The sequence below is a fragment of the Galleria mellonella genome, unplaced genomic scaffold (genome assembly GCF_026898425.1).
Source record: "Galleria mellonella isolate WM207_F2 unplaced genomic scaffold, CSIRO_AGI_GalMel_v1 utg113, whole genome shotgun sequence".
Taxonomy (NCBI): domain Eukaryota; kingdom Metazoa; phylum Arthropoda; class Insecta; order Lepidoptera; family Pyralidae; genus Galleria; species Galleria mellonella.
Window position 1 is genome coordinate 1,777,855 of NW_026441975.1, and position 17,142 is coordinate 1,794,996.

A 17,142-nucleotide genomic window follows, 5' to 3' on the forward strand; every position below is an offset into this window, starting at 1 on the left:
TTACAGAAATAAAATTCTTGGAAAAAGTGAAGTGATTTGGAGCAATTTGGGTAAATTTTTGAAGAGTAGTAGTAGTTTTAGTAGCTGTACAGAGATATATAAATACAATAAAAATTAAATGAAGAATGAATGAAGAGCGTAAGATAAGCTAAAAATAAAAAGGAACGGTTACTTGTCGTCGTCCTCTTTGTGGTAGATAGTTATCTATCTTTTCCTTGGTTATATACTCTTTGGTAAATTCAATATTCGCATCTGGCAACCTTAGTCAAATGTCAATTTTTTCACCCGTTTGCGCCAATTTTGTAGTTTTGTTATGGTGTTTTTGTCCGTTGTATTCTTTTATTTGTAACTGCTTTTCTCTATCTAGAGGTGTAAAACTACATAGTAAAATTGAAAATTAGTTAGCTAATATACTGTTATATAAAAGGTACATGAATTTTTAGTAGGCCGCTTAGGTAATTTTTATGTTACTTACATGTAATTATTTTTAAGCATTTAAATTAGTGATAGATAAGTTTATAAGCTTGTTTACCACTTGCCTTTACTTGTCCATCTAATGGTAATCCTTACACTTACTTATTACTAGTTTGTGATATCGTACTCAGATTTTGGAAGTAGGAAAACTAATAAAAAAGACCACTTTTAGATGGCTACCAAGTTAAAACATTCACCATATTTAAATTTTATTCTTCAGGAACACAAGTTTAAGAATCGCATTCAATTTGGTGCAGTCGTTTTTGATATTTTTATAGATTGACTTTTTATTTTGTTGTGAAAAGTAATGGAGGGAGCAGTGACTCCAGAGGGCGGACGCCGCACTCGAGCGGCTTTGGCTGAGATCCCTGCACGCCTGGACCGCCTTCGAGTCACTCCCTTACAGCCGCTCACGAATACCAGAGACCGCTCACCAGCATTGCCCCCCAGCTACCTTAGTCCGGCCCCCTCACCAGATGAAATGCTTATCCAACAGAGAGGTAAGCAGATTTGTGGTGAATGAAAGAAATTATGTTTGATAACTATTGTCAAATAATGGTCCTAATTACTGTTGCCTGGTAACCTGTGAATGTTGGAAGAAAATGGATTATTAGTAATGGAATCTGTATATTGATAGAATAGGTGAGGATACCATTGCATTCTCATCCATTAAAAATAAGACCAGCTTTTATTCTTACTTGTCATCTCAATCTCATTGTGCCCCAGTGAGCCAGCATATATTGCGAGTTCAGGTCCATTCTATTAACATCTATTAAAATTTTTAAAAATATGAGAATATGTCTTAATTATTTATGCCTACTAATTAGTTCATCTTCTTGTTTTTTTTATTTAGGTAACATGGAATGGCAAATAAGGTCATGGCTCTTGATAAAAAGTTAACAAGAAAATTTTTTTATTAAAACAAAAAAATATTAAAATATACTTTTTCTCATCTCCTTAACTTCAAATAAGGTATATAAAAAAAGCTTTATAAAACATCACTAAAATGTTCCTGCGGTACCTGCCAAACATGGTAACTACTGGCAAAATTCCTCTGATGGTAAACACTAGAAGGAAACGGCCTCCAGTCTGTAGTGGTACAGTTATTCTTGATCAAGGTAGTGGTGATGGTAACGGTATAGTATAGGGATATAGTAATCATGGCGGAATCCCTGGAAAGTTTCATTTAGATGCTCAATGATCTTAATACTGCTTCTCAACAATGTGAACATGGACAAGTCTAAAATCATATCTAATACCCTTGTTACATCTATACCAGTTATTATTGAGAATACATGCTGAAGTTGTCGACGAAATTGTATGAAATTGTTTTTTGTCAGGAAGAACTAGTAAATAGTAACACTTTTAGAATATAAACTTTATATTTATTTTATTGTTTTTTAATCTAAAAAGTATTGAACTATTGATCTCTTGTTAATTTTATCAAGAATGAAATTGTTATATTTGTCTTAAAAATTTCCAATGTCATTTAAATTCATCGATTTCTTATTGTTAGTTTTGTTTTCAAAAGTTCTTTGAATCTTATTGTTAGTGACAATTGCTTTATATGTCATATTTTCTGAGTTACAGGTCGTAAACGTCTTCCTGTCACTTGGTCACCAGATATTGAAATAAAAAGAAATTCCACATTCCACTCAATTGTTAGAACGCCACCCAAAAACCCGAGCCGCCTTTCTCCGCCGAAATTAGCAGTCACTTTACGATCTACCCCACGAAAACGTTTGTTGCTGGGCGATTCTGAAAGGATACCTCTGACACCAGAGAAAATAGACTTCAGTGATATTAGCACACCTCAAAAGTTCAAAATAAGTAGCCCCATTAAATCACCACCGCCAAATAAAAGACCGAGGCTCGAGAAAACAATGAAATATAATGGACCTATTGATGTGGCATTAAAAGGTTTAAGTCCTAATCAACTGATTGATATAATTAAAACTGTCACTTACAAACACCCAGAGGTCGAAGACGAGATCAGAAAAGATATGCCTGTTCCAGATTTGTCGCCACTCGAGGAGAGGCTTCATTATTTAAAATCAAATATTTTTAAAGGGCTCCCGACATCACGTCTGACTTCTAAAACTGATTCGCCGGCTTATTCGCGCGTGTCTACCCATTTGGCGGCATTCAAGAAGTGCTTAGTAGAACAGGGAAAAGTATTAGTGGAGTCTCAACACTGGGAGTCTGTTATTAAATATGTCTTTCTAGCCTGGAACTATGTTAGAGCTACACCTGTATGGGATCATCAGGCACATAATGCCTGCAGAAAACAGTGTTTCAGAGCGCTGACTACTTTTTGCATGACGGCCCTCAAGAAGGGAAGTTTAGAAAAGGATCTATTGATTGATACTCAAGATAAGCTACAAGGCATGGTTGCAGACAGCGAAGACATCCAATCATGTATAAAGCAAATTCAGGGGCAACTGTTGGATTTGTAAATGTTTTAATAGTAATGTCGGGTGTGCTTTTTTTTATTGTTTTTGTCTATTACTATGTGTTTTTTATTATTTTTTTTAGTACTGGGTATTCTGATATTTTTAGATAGGTCTGTTTTCCTTTGATTGATCTTAAAAGGAATCAAGTACTTTATGATTTTATTTCTAATTTTTGTCTCTTTTATTACAATAATAGATTTAAGAATAAAGGCCATGTATAGGTAATTTATAAAATGCATAGCAAATTGATGAAATACCTTCAATAATTTTTTTTAATGTAGCTGTGAAAAATGCCAAAATAATTATCTTCTATATAAGAGTAATGATTTTTGTAAATTCTACAATTGTAAGTAGATGAGTGTTTATATTATGACAGTGCCTTTACTGTAATTAGGCAAGACTGATGTTTGAATGTAAAATCCGTTGAACTAAAATTAACTCACTTATATAGATATTGTTGGCTATTTGGATCTCGACAACCATATGACCTGAGATTTTAAAGAAATAAGCTATCAAGTGCAAAAATATTTTTTTATATCAGACTCCTAGTTCCAGAGGTTAAGGCTTTCAAACATACTCTTCCGCTTTATTATGTCAGTATAGATAACTATAATTTATTAAGTTATACAATTGATAAATTATAATTATTTTTCATAAATGATAAAAATTCTATGGAAGCCCGATTCACATTACAAAGCCGCTGTCGCTCCGGCCTCGGCTGGTAGACGATCATGTTCGATTCGGTTCAGCGAAATGCACACAGGGAGGCGTTTAATATAATGTATTTTCTACAGAATGAAAACGTATTGATTTTTTTTATTTTGACTGAGACTAAGAGTCGTAAAGGAATAATATTTCATAATAGAAATAAAAAGTAAATAAAGCTATTAACTTCACTTAAAAATTAGAAAAAAAAAATACAGAGAATGTAGGATGAAATTAAACAAATATAGTAATATAATAATATATAAATGTATTTTTTATATATTTCGCGATTTCAACCCCTCGTATAACACCGGGCATTCCCCCATATAACGCGGGGATTAATTATTCTATTAAAAAAAAGATGTCGGTGGAATGTCATTTCAGATAGCTCGCTAATATATATATATATATATATATATATATATATATATATATATATATATATATATATATATATATATATATATATATATATATATATATTTGTCTTTCCTGTAACCTTTTTATTCAGTATTATTACACATTTATTTTTTTTCGAATTACTAAAATAGGGGGTTGCAAATCGTAGAAACCTGTTTTACTTTAACCAGTTCAATAAAAAAATATATATATGATTTTTATAAAAAGAATATATTATTCACACCTGTAATAAAATTCTGTTAAGTACTACTATTTTTATACTATTTATTTTATAAATTTGTCCATTATACATGGATATTATTCTAAAAAATTATATGTATGCATAATTTTTTTTTTTTTCAAATTTCACAATGGGTTTAGTCAACACTAGTACGTACAATTTATCTTAAAATCTTAAACAATTGAATGGAAACTTTGTTTCCTTCAAAGAGTGATTCATATTATATAGGTTAACAATATGTAATAAAAAAAAATATTATTATAAAAAAAAAAATGTTGATTATATATATATATTTAAAATCTTTGTAATTATCTTCGGCAGTATTTGCAGATTTGACTGAACCGGAGTTGAAAAGGCATTCACGCTATTGGTACACGAAACGCCAGGTTCGATCTTATTAAAAAAAATCTTTCAGATCATGACTGGAGCGGAATTGGCGGGCGGAATTGGCGTTATCGACAGTGTGAATAGGTACATTCTATCTATATGTAATGATATTTTACTAGACCGAGAGTGAAGTGAGACCGGCATAGTGTAGATCGATCCTTATATGTCTCCATTTCTTTTGTAAATGTGTCTTGAAATTTATTTCCTAATAACTTTTGTATACAGTTTTCTAATGTTGTCGTAATTACATTTAATTAAGTCTAATTAGTTCTTAAGTATCTATTGTATCAAAATTATTAATGAAATAATGACATTTTGTGTATGATTCACCTATTTATATTTAATTATATTTACATTGAACAATACTGCCTTTCTTACGTAATCATTAGAACTACTCAACGAAATTGTAAATTGACCAAATATCTTTATGATATTACAATGTGCAGTTTACCAATTGTGTATTAGTTTTTAATTACATTTTTACGCTTAATAAAATATATTTTGAAAGTAATTGTTTCATTATTATTATTATTAACATACTCGTATAATATTCGCTTTCAAACGAGAACGAACTACAAGTTCATTAAAATCGGTATTATAGTAAGTTATCAGAGAAAAGATTTTTTGAGAAGTTATTTGAGTGTTTCCTATCTTAGCACACAGCATGTAGATAGGTATAATCTGAAATAAAGTTTTGTATAAGGTACTTTTATTTTTTGATCTTTCGATTGAAACTTAACATGTGAATCTATGAAGTTAGGCATTTAAAAGGGTAGGTCAAAATGTAACTGAAAATGGGTGCATGGGAAGTAAATGTTTTCACTTTCATAACTTGGTCAGTATTTTAGCAAGGATGTTGAAAAATATATCAAAACAATGTTTTTTAATTCATTACATACCTAGTCTTTTAAATAATTTGTCAAAAATGGGTTTGTTTAAATCCCTGAATCCGGTCCTTTGACCCTTCGTTCAGATATAGACTTTTACAGAGTCATTAACTCTATAACCAACTATGCCAAGTTTCAGGCTTGCAGCAATTTATTCAATTTTTCAACCGACTTCAAACAGGAAAGTTCTCAATTCGGTTACACTTATTTATATTTGTACCTCATAATTTCGGCAGTTCTAAACCGACTTTGATTTTTTTATCTGAAATTATATACTTACAGAAAGGTCTCATAGAAATCATTATAAATCTTATCAATAGTTTATTAAAATAATGGGTTTTGTCCCAATTGAATTTTTTTTTTATGAGACAATCTTTAATTATACCTGATAGCGATATTAGTTTATCTGGAGTATTTACTGAAACATCAACGTGATTTTTATGTATTCCTAGCATAAAATGGGCCACCCCTTCCTTTTCCGTGCGTGTGGTAAGAGGCCACTAAGGGAATTTAGTGGTCGAGGTATGGTTAGGCGCGTTCCTCTTAAAACATCAAAGCTGCGGTTGCCAACCCGCCTACCAAGCGTGGCAATTACTGGCAATACCCTCCAAAAGAGAGGCTTATGTTCAGCAGTAGACAGTTAAAGGCTGATATGATATTATTATAATTAATTTGATAGAATTTTCGTCAGATTCTAGTCGCTTATTTTTTTTAATTAATGATAAATCGAATGTTATTCGGAGTCATGTAACTCCGCCTGCGCTATCTGGTGTTTACGTTGGCGGGGCACCAGTGAGGGAGTGAATGAAAGGCGAGGATAACAGCAGGTTAGTTACCACATCGTAATGAATTCATCAAAATTTACCATGATAGTTTCTAGACAGAACCGCGTGGAGGCCAACCTAGCAGGCTTTATTGTTAGTCCCTATTACTGATAATCCCCTCTCCCGGATGCTGTGTGCAGTCATGTATTGCTGCACGGTGCAATGATATGCTTAACCGGCTACATGAACCTACGAGGAACTATGGCGATGTAATGGAATAGTTTTATAGAGAATAATAAGTAAACTGATGGTGAATTAAGTTCCAATTTAATTAACGATCCAATACAGAACAGCTAAGGAACATGTACCTACATACTTGTACCGTGTCGCCCGTGGAATCTACGCGCTGACAGTTAAATTGCTAATGTAATGGACTCCCTATAAGAGTATGGTATATCCTATTATTATTAAGTTGGCCAGGAGGCGTGCTCTACTGTGTATTATACTGTGTTCCTCGACAATCTTCTCTTGTATTCGTATTTTCATAGTGTAAAGGGAGGCACAAATTTTACTTCGTCATCCTACAGAATTAACTAGTGTGTGATGCGTTTTATTTCCTAGGATGACTGAGAATAATAAGAAGATGGTCCACACACAGAATAGATATAAAGCTATTATGTACACTTTAGGTATTCCATGGGTCCGCAACTCAGGAATTGTTATTTCGAAGTTGGTCATTTGAAAATAAGACAAAAACAATACGAGTATTAGACAACGGTAGGTACAAGTACACAGTCGATCAATATAAAATTCTCTCATTAGCTAATTTGTTTACTTTATTATTTCAACAACAAGCCAAATACTCAAATTACATTGGACACATTATACAGACACATCGTTACCTATAATTATAGGTACTGCTTTTTTTTAAATGTGTGATAATGGAATGGTATTGAAATGGTATATAAATTGAGTAGGTAAAAATATGTAACGCAGTTTAAAAAGTGGGATATGGCAATGAAATTATGGAGTAGGTATTTACCTACAAAGAACAGATGTAGTGTAGAGGCATATTTATACTTGTCTATTTAACACTATAGTTTTCAGGCAAGGAACTGGACATAACATATATAGGTACCTACATAGACAAATTGGGTATCATGGGTGTCCTCTATTTTATGGATGATTATGGAATGTGACCCCGCCTGCACAATCGGTATATTTTGGCGGACCACCAGTGATAGGTGACAGGTGAGGACGAAAGCAGGTCAGTAAGCCCATCAAGACAAATTCCACAAGAATTAACCACGATGATTTCTAGGACGAACCACGTGGAGGTCGACCTGACAGAGTATATTGTTTGCAGTGGGGCTATTATTAATAGATTCTTCCCTGCTATATCATGGTTCTGCAGTATCTGTCATGCCCATAGTGTTAATGGTCATGCTATTCATGTCTACCTATAAGCGATTCAACAGCAGGCGTCAAGATCTCGTCGAGATCGAGCGTAGGTACCTTGATTTTAAGGTTTCATGAACTAGAAAGTGAAGACAGCTTTAAAGACGAGTCTTGTACCTACACTTAAAAATGAATATGACTATTATTAAAATAAAAGTTTCAGATAGATATTGGTCGTCAACTCGTAAAACAAAAACAACTCGTAATGTAAACAACACCGTTGTGTAATAACATAATAATGTTATTTTATTTGCCCATTTTAGGTTTCGTTATCACAATGGCTTAATATTTACCTTTCAATAAACAAAAAGGGCAGCCGCTATTATACATTGAAATAGCTGTGAAAACGAATTTATGTAACAGTACTAACTTTCAAGAAACGTACTCAGTGTTTGTGTCATAATAATAACAATGGCTCATAAAATTATGAGTAGGTATATTCTTAAGGTCCAGCCATACCTGTTGACAAAGGTAACTTTATATTTAAATAGCTACAATACATAACATTGTATAAGGGATGTAATGGACGGCACGATAGATTTTCTACCGCTGTTTATTACACCCACAATATACATACAATAGACACTGTATTGTCTATACAATGTCTCTTGTATAGAAATCGGTTGCTCCATTCAACGACTTACGTCATTGGCGATTGTTTTCTCCAACGTCTTTGTGTATCGTATAGTGCAAAGCTCCGCTCAGATTCTGCGGTGGGAGTCAGACAGCTCTTGATGGGTACAGCCAACGCGGTTGCCCCTTAAATATGCCTACATTTCTCACACTTACAAATTTCTCTTTAAATTTTCTTTATCTCAATAAGTTTACTTATATACACACCGTGTTATATGAATTACATTAATAAATAGGTATAGAATAATATTTATTTACAGGTAATTTAATTAAATTAAAATTTGTACAAATGGTGAGTTTAATTTTGCCTTTTGGCATTTTCTATTAGATAAAAACAAAATGCAATAGGTATATATTTAATTTTACGGTATATATAACATTTAAATTGACATAAATGTATGTTCTCTACTCAAAGGTTGTCTGGAAGAGATTGCTTAGCGATAAGGCCGCCTTTTGTATCATTTCTTATTACAGTTAAATGTGTTTACTATTTTATAAATGGTGCAATAAAGTGTACATAAATAAATAAATAAATAAATGTATGTATATAAGCTACCAATTGATTAAATTTTGCTATATCCAAACAGGGTTCATGTACTTTTCATAATAACATTGTAACAACTCTATATAAGATACCTATTACGTTCATGAACGCATTAAAATATATAATGAAATACATATTATTCTTTTTTATATATCGTCATAATTATATCAGCTTTTAACTGTCCACTGTTGAACATAAACTTCTCACTTGGGGGGTTGTGCCCATAGTTGCCACGATTGGCAGGCGGACGCTGCTGCCCGTCACTCGCCCTCTATTAGTCGCCTCTTACGACACCCACAGGAAAGGAAGGGGTGGCCTATTCTATGCCGGGTTCACCATAATAATAATAATGAAACAAATTATTTAATATTTAAACATATATTTTATTAAGAGTAAAAATGCATTTAAAAACTTATACACAATAGGTAAACTCGACATTGTACCATAGTAACAAAATGATATTTGGTCAATTTACAAGTTCGTAGAATGTTTCTAATGTTTATATTTAAAGTACAATAATATTGTTCTCAGTATAATTAAATGCAAATAATTACATTTTGAAACTATAAGTACTTACGAACTACTTAGTCATACACGATGGCACTACTTATATGATTACATCAAAACACTAAATGCTTACTTTATGCAAGTTATAGTAGTTCATTTTCAAGAAGAAACAATTATAAACGAAATTGCAACATTAAAATAAACAATTATACAAATAATTCCTGTTCATACTTTCTTAAAATGTATTTAATAAGATTATAAATAATTAAGTGTTTTTGTATTTATAAAAAATAAATATTTTGGCATTATTCATATTAACCTTATAACTTACCTATATCAGTTTCTTTTATTCTTCTTTATTCTTTATTGTACACAAAACATACTGGTAATTACAATTCATTATAAACATAATGTACAAAGGCGAGCTTATCTCTAATAAGAGATTTCTTCCAGCAAAACCAATATACTCGTATAATTATCAATATAGCATTGAAAAGAAACTGATATAGGTAAGTAATCAAATGCATTGTAATACAGGGCCTTCATTCTTACATCTATTAATATAATACAAAAGTGAAGAGAATATTACAAAAAAAAAAAAAAAAACATAAAATTCTTAATTTCTTTCAAGATAAGACTAAAAAAAGAGTAAAATTAAAAATATCAGAATTGAAATTATAAAAATATTAACACATATAAATAAGAAAAAATGCACACACTTAGACATTACTATTAAGACATTTTCAAATGTTCTTAAATCACACTTTTTCTTGAATCACAGTTGTTCTTGAATTTGCTTTATACATGATTGTATGTATTCGCTGTCTGCAACCATACCTTGTAGCTTATCTTGAGTATCAATCAATAGATCCTTTTCTAAAATACCCTCCTTGAGAGCCGTCATGCAAAAATTTGTCAGCGCTCTGAAACACTGCTTTCTGTTGGTATTATGTGCCTCATTATCCCATACAGGTGTAGCTCTAACATATTTCCAGGCTAGAAAGACATATTTAATAACAGACTCCCAGTGTTGAGACTCCACTAATACATTTCCCTGTTCTACTAAGCACTTCTTGAATGCCGCCAAATGGGTAGACACGCGCGAGTAAGCCAGCGAATCGATTTTAGAAGTCAACCGCGACGTCGGAAGCCCTTTATAAATATTCGATTTTAAATAATGAAGCTTCTGCTCGAGAGGCGACAAATCCGGAACTGGCATATTTTTTCTGATCTCGTATTCGATCTCTGGATGTTTGTAAGTGACAGATTTAATTATATCAATCAGTTGACTTGGACTTAAACCTTTCAATGCCACATCAAAAGGTTCATTATATTCCATTGTTTTCTCGAGTCTTGTTTTTTTATTCGGCGGTGTTGATTTAATGGGGCTACTTATTTCAAATTGTTGCGGTATGCTGAAGTCGACCTCCTTTTGTGTCAAAGGTATCCTCTCAGAATTCTCGAACAACAAGCGTTTTCGAGCGGCAAATCGTAAAGTGTCTGCTAAAGTCGGCGAAGTAAGGTGGCTCGCGTTTTTGGGCGTTGTTTGAACAAATGAGTGGATTGTGGAGTTTCCTTTTAATTCAGTATCCGGCGACCACGAGACAGGGAGACATTTACGACCTGAATTTAGAGAATGTTAATTATACAACAATTGCCATATATAAACAATAGATAGATAGATAGACAGATAGATCATAAAAAAAGAGGAAAAGTACATTTTCTTAATTTTCTGATGAAAAATTACGTACAACGTCACGCATAAATTACTTTACCAAATTGAACGCGGTTTTCACAGTTATGTTCCTGAAGGTCTAACTTAAAAACTAGTGTTTGTTTAATCTAAAAGTTCATGATTTGATACTTAGGAAAATCAAATGTGGCAAGGGGAAACTTTATTTCATTTATTCATCATAAACGTGAATTTACTGGGAACGGAGGAATAACACCTGAGTCCTCAAGAATGGCAACGCATGGGGGGTATCATGGGTGAAACAGTATACTCTGTAATGTCCATGGTACTGCTCATGTCTATAGGCGACGGTTACCACTTTCCATCAGATGGGCCATCAGCTTGTTTGCCATTCTAAGTTGAATAAAAAAAAATGTGCTTACCTCTCTGCTGGATAACTGTTTCATCAAGCGAGGAGGCCGCACTCAGGTGGTTGGGCGGCACAGCTGGCGTGCGATCCATGGTATTTATGAGCGGTTCTAAAACTGTGAGTTGGAGGCGGTCCATGCGTATAGAGATCTCAGCCTGGGCTGCGTGAGTGCGGCGCTCGTTCTCTGATGTCATCATTTCCTCCATTGCTCTTCACAATTAAATAAGAAAACGCAACTTCAGCTGCCAACTTGCGTTACCGTGTTGCCGCGTTACCAAATTTCCCAAACGGGGGAAGAAATAAAAATTATTATCAAATAGGTAGAAATTCATATGCGCACTCAAAGAGAATCATCACTCACACATTTTATTAATTATTATTGTTATTACAACTGTGCTATCTGTAATGTTTAATTAATAAATGAACTCTAGTACTCTCCTCGACAGTTACTACTTCCGAATGACTTTACTATCACAGCTACAGTCCCTTTTATACTTTGAAATGTTGAAAAATAGATAATTAGTGATAGATTAGTGAAAATGAACACAGGAAGCCATTACGATAATGATAACAATGGGCGTCTTTAAGAATAGGTGTACTGAAAGGTTATCAGTGGTCATTAGTTACTATATTATTTAGCAAAATAGATTACAGGGAAAATTATATTTTTTTTTGTAATGATATTGTGTATATAACTATGCGTCTTAGAACGACATACAAGTTTATAACTCTTCTGTTGGAAGGGAATGGATCGGACGGATTGGTAAACATTACAGAATATTATATATATATATATATATATATATATATATATATATATATATATATATATATATATATATATATATATATAATATATATTTTATATATATATGTGTGTATATATATATATATATAGATATATATATATATAATATATATATTTTATATATATATATATATATATATATATATATATATATATACTTATTTCTGTCGTAGAAGTCTTCAGGATAGGCGACGCCTATGGATTATTATGGATTACGACCTAGGAATTGTTTTTCTTGAAGACTATGGTGTTATGTCATAAAGGGAAGGGGTGGTCCATTCTATGGCGAGACTACACGGCGAGAACGAAACATAATTCTAGGACTCAACACGCATTTTAAAGCTGTCTTCAATTCGTAGTTTAAGAAGCCTCAAAATAAAATGGAACCTATACTGATCATCACTGATTGATTGGAAGATGTTTATTATTCAATGACGTTCAATCTGCTACACAAATTAGAATGAAATTTGGTATACGGGTCGGTAACCCCCTTATGCATAAAAACATCAAACCTATTTTAGCTATTCAACTACTTTATCTCTTTCTTTAAATTAAACAACAAAACACTGTATCAGTTAAAGTATGTTTATAGAATATTTCAGTTTTTATGAATTAGAGGCGTAACCTATACAATACCTAGTATACTATCATATTATCTGTGACAATGCTTCATATAATGCTTTAGTCAGTGAAGCCGCAGGAATACAGCTATTATTAGTATATCCTAATGCTACTATAATAAATGCAAATTTCTTACTCATTCATGCCAAAACAATCGAACGGAATGTAATTATATGTAATTATAGTATTATGGGAAATAATGTTTAAATTCTTCCATTAAAAACTAATTAAGCGCAATGTAACGTTGTCAGATAATTTTCTAATTAATACTTACGCCTTACACCAAAGCTGATATATACCTATCCGTATGAGTAAGAATCGATTGGTAAATTTATGTAATAAATCTTTTTTCGTTGTGTTTACAATTGTCTTGATAAGGTTTAGTAAAGTATATGAAATGAGTGTATGAATAATTGTATGGAAAAATTAAAAATATTGCGTTAAATAAAGACGTAATTAAATAAATAAGTAAATAAACAAGTTATTAAATAAGGTCATAAATAAGTAAACAAATAAATAAATAAGGTAAAATAATAAATAAGTAGGTAAAATAAAAAAAACATTTGTTAAATATATTTTCTTTAATGTTTAATTCTACCCTTATGTTTCTATTACAATACTGTGTTCTCTTTGCGATGAGAGACCTTTAAATTATTATTTGACATATTGTTGACATAAAAACACAAATCTTAAATATTACAATTGTCGAGATCTAGCTAGCCAAAAATATTTTCATAGGTGACTTCCTAATTATAGTTCATTTAAATTTTCTTTTAGTATTTTATTTTATATCAGTCTTGTCTAATTATAATAGTAACTCTCGAAATATATACACTCATGTACTTACATACATTTGTAGAGTTTACAAAAATCATTACTCTTACATACAAAATAATACTTTTGGCATTTTTCACAACTACATTGTAATAAAACTAATACAAGTATTACATCAAATGCATAGTAATACAAGGCCTTTATTCCTACTATCTATTACTAATACAAAAAATGAAGAGATATAAATTACAAAAAAATCATCATATTTGATACAAATTAATACATACAAATAAAAAATAAAAAAAATTACAAATACTAATAGACAAATATAAAAGGCAATTCCTTAAACATTAGGTACAATAGGAATCACAAATACGAGAGTTCTTCTTCAATTTTCTCTATACATGATTCGATGTCTTCATAATCAACAATCATGCGTTGTAGCTCATATTGAGTATCAATCAATAGATCCCTATCAAAATATCCTTTTTCGAGAGCCGTCATGCAAAAAGCAGACAGCCTTTCGAAGCACAGCGCTCTGTAGGGAATATGTATGTGACGATCACATATAGATATAGCTCTAACATATTTCCAGGCTAACAACACATATTCAATAACAGACTTCCATTGTTGAGAATCCAACAGGACTTTCCCCTGTTCCACTAAATACTTGTTGAAAGCTTCTAAGTGGCTACGTGCGTGAAAGTAAGCCAGCGAACCGTATTCAAAATTCATTCCCGGTGTTGACAACAATTTCACAATATTCCATCTTAAATGGAAAAACCTTTCCTCGAGCGGCAACAAGTCTGGGGCCGGCATATTTGTTCTGACCTCGTCCTCGATGTCTGGATGTTTGTCCATGACAGATTTAATTATATCAATCAGTTGATTCGGCCTCAAATCTTTCAGGGCAACATCTAAAGGTCCATTATATTTTATTGCTTTCTCCAGTCTTGGTTTTTTATTTGGCGGTGTTGAGTCAATTTGCCAATTTGTGCTAATATCTTGCGATTCACTAGTATCACTGAAGTCTGTCCCCTCTGATGTCCAGTCTGAATCAATAGATTCAGAGCGCACGCGTTTCCGTGGGCTAGATTCTGAAGTGGCTGTTGAAGTGGGCGGAGAAAAGCAGACCGAGTTTGTTGACGGCGGTGGAAGAGGTGAGGTCCACCCAAATATTTCAACGTCGTCGACAGTCGTGGAATTTCTTGTTAATTCATTTTCCGGCGACCTCGAGATATGAAGACATTCACGACCTGAATTCAAAGAATGTTAATTATACAACAATTGCCATATAATACAACAATAGGCATTAACAATAAAACGAGAAACGATAAATTATACTGGAAAATCTAACGCAAATATAAACAATGAATTTATTCTTAATAATATTCGTGTGGGACCAACACAGCAGTAAACCTTTTCAATTTAAAAAGAATAAAACACATTTAAAATAATAAATAGAACGGTATTTTAACTAGCATAGGTTTTGAGATTTTATAAAAAGAAACTTCCCAAAATAACAACAGTTACAACTTAAAAAGTCTAGGAGGTACATAGTTTATAATTTGTTATATGAATCAGGTATGGCAAGAGGCAAAATTTATTTCTTTTGTTCATTACAAATCTGCTCACCTCTCTGCTGGTTAACTGTTTCATTGCGGGGCGAGGAGGCCCGGCTCTGATGGCTGGGCGTGGAAGTTGACCTGCGATCCCTCGCATTCAAGAGCGGCACTAAGACCTCAGAATGGAGGCGATCCAGGCGTGCGGAGATCTCGTCCAGGGTTGCGCGAACGCGGCGCTTGCTCTCTGGTGTTATCGCTCTCTCCATTGCTCTTCACAACAAAATAAGGAATCAATTAATAAGAATAAAGTTGAGAAAGTTTTCGAAAAAAGTGTACAAGAGCAAGCAATTGAATGCCATCTGTTTTGAACTATTAATAAAAGGTCACATACACATACAACAACTCAGACGATACTTTAAAAGTTGCAATAATTCTAAAAATAATTAATTCTAAGAGTATATTTACCTTAAGAAATCTCAGCCGTTAACTGTCGTCACCGCGTTAATGATTTTCCCAAACGGGGGAAGAGAAAAAAATTATTGTCAAATAGAAATTAATACGCGCACTCAAACACAGTCACTGCTCACAAATATTGTTATTATTATTGCGATATCAGTAGATAATATTTAAAATAATAAACGAACATTAGAAACCAAACGTACACTCCTCGCTAGTTACTACTTCCGAATGACTTTACTGTCACAGGTACAGACCCTTTTATACTCGTACCTGGAAATATCGAAAAATAATAATAATAAACTCTTTATTGCGCACAGTAGAGATGTATACAAGGAGTATTTATACAGAATGTGCATATACAAAAGGCGGCCTTATCGCTAAAAGCAATCTCTTACAGACAACCTGGCATAAAGAATGGATAAGTACAGAGAGAAAGGTAGATGGCGCAAGTCAGATACAGTAAATGCATAAAAGGAATCAGACAAAATGCAAAATATTCTAAATATAAAATAAGATTGCAATACATAAACATACATATATAATATAAATAATAATACATAAACATAAATATACTAAATAGATCAAGATAAATCACACATAGTAAACGTCAAAGCAAATTAGAGAGATAGGTAATGAGATTTTACCTGCCTCTTGAACGAGGCAATAGATTGCGCTGATCTAATAGAAAGAGGTAAGGAGTTCCAGAGGCGGATAGCTTGGATAATGAAAAAATAGGAATAGAATTTAGAAGAATGAATAGGAGTTACGAAACGAAGGGATCTCGCGCTGCGCAATGTACGACCCTGAGAATCGACATTAAACTCAAAGCACATTTTGAGGTAATCGGGGGTTGAAGGATGGAAAAGAATAGTGTAAAGAAAAGATTATTAAAAAAAAAACAATAAAGAGTATCTATCTATGTAGGGGGAAAGCAGTTGTAATAGGGTCCGACAGCCCCATTACCAGCAATATTCTATCAGGGTCGACCTGTCCACATGGGTTCCCTGGAAAATATCATGGCTGTTTTGTTGGATTCGTCACGACGGGCTCTCTATTATTAATCTTCCCATTATTAACAATTCCTTCCCCACGGGAAAGGGATTGATGGCTAATGAATTTATAGTCCCACATTAATTAACATAAGCATTTATATTAATACACATTAAAGCATTATTTTGTAATAATGACTGTTGCACGTCAGTAATGACAAAATGTGTGAAACCATTGTAATATTACCATACGACCTTATTGTATCACATTTTAGCAATAAAATTCAATGAATCATTCATTCGTACTATTAGTAGGTATGTTGGTGATAACGCACTACTATAACAATAATATTATTTGTCCAATGGTGTTGT

At 32.6% G+C, this 17,142-nt stretch overlaps 3 protein-coding genes across 4 annotated transcripts; 1 reads left to right on the plus strand and 2 right to left on the minus strand.

The window, feature by feature from the left end:
* Positions 1-250: 250 nt before the first annotated feature.
* Positions 251-3,990, plus strand: LOC113512946 (uncharacterized). 2 transcript variants are annotated; one of them, XM_052893323.1, is made up of 3 exons: positions 251-455; positions 780-974; positions 2,065-3,990. In XM_052893323.1, exons 2-3 carry the CDS (start codon positions 782-784, stop codon positions 2,928-2,930), a joined length of 1,059 nt encoding a protein of 352 aa, XP_052749283.1. In that variant the 5' UTR covers positions 251-455; positions 780-781; the 3' UTR covers positions 2,931-3,990. The 2 variants fall into 2 exon arrangements, with proteins under 2 accessions (XP_052749283.1, XP_026752716.2); XM_026896915.3 differs by having other exon boundaries at positions 251-427; positions 778-974.
* Positions 3,991-10,157: 6,167 nt separating this feature from the next.
* Positions 10,158-11,760, minus strand: LOC113514813 (uncharacterized). Its single transcript, XM_026898905.2, has 2 exons — positions 11,568-11,760; positions 10,158-11,075 (listed from the first exon to the last, which is right to left on the minus strand). Exons 1-2 carry the CDS (start codon positions 11,758-11,760, stop codon positions 10,228-10,230), a joined length of 1,041 nt encoding a protein of 346 aa, XP_026754706.2. The 3' UTR covers positions 10,158-10,227.
* A 1,815-nt stretch (positions 11,761-13,575) lies between these two features.
* LOC128200259 (uncharacterized) lies at positions 13,576-15,681 on the minus strand. The gene is made up of 2 exons (XM_052893131.1): positions 15,393-15,681; positions 13,576-15,013 (listed from the first exon to the last, which is right to left on the minus strand). The coding sequence occupies exons 1-2, from the start codon at positions 15,586-15,588 to the stop codon at positions 14,124-14,126; spliced, it is 1,086 nt and encodes a 361-aa protein (XP_052749091.1). The 5' UTR covers positions 15,589-15,681; the 3' UTR covers positions 13,576-14,123.
* Between the last annotated feature and the right edge of the window lie 1,461 nt (positions 15,682-17,142).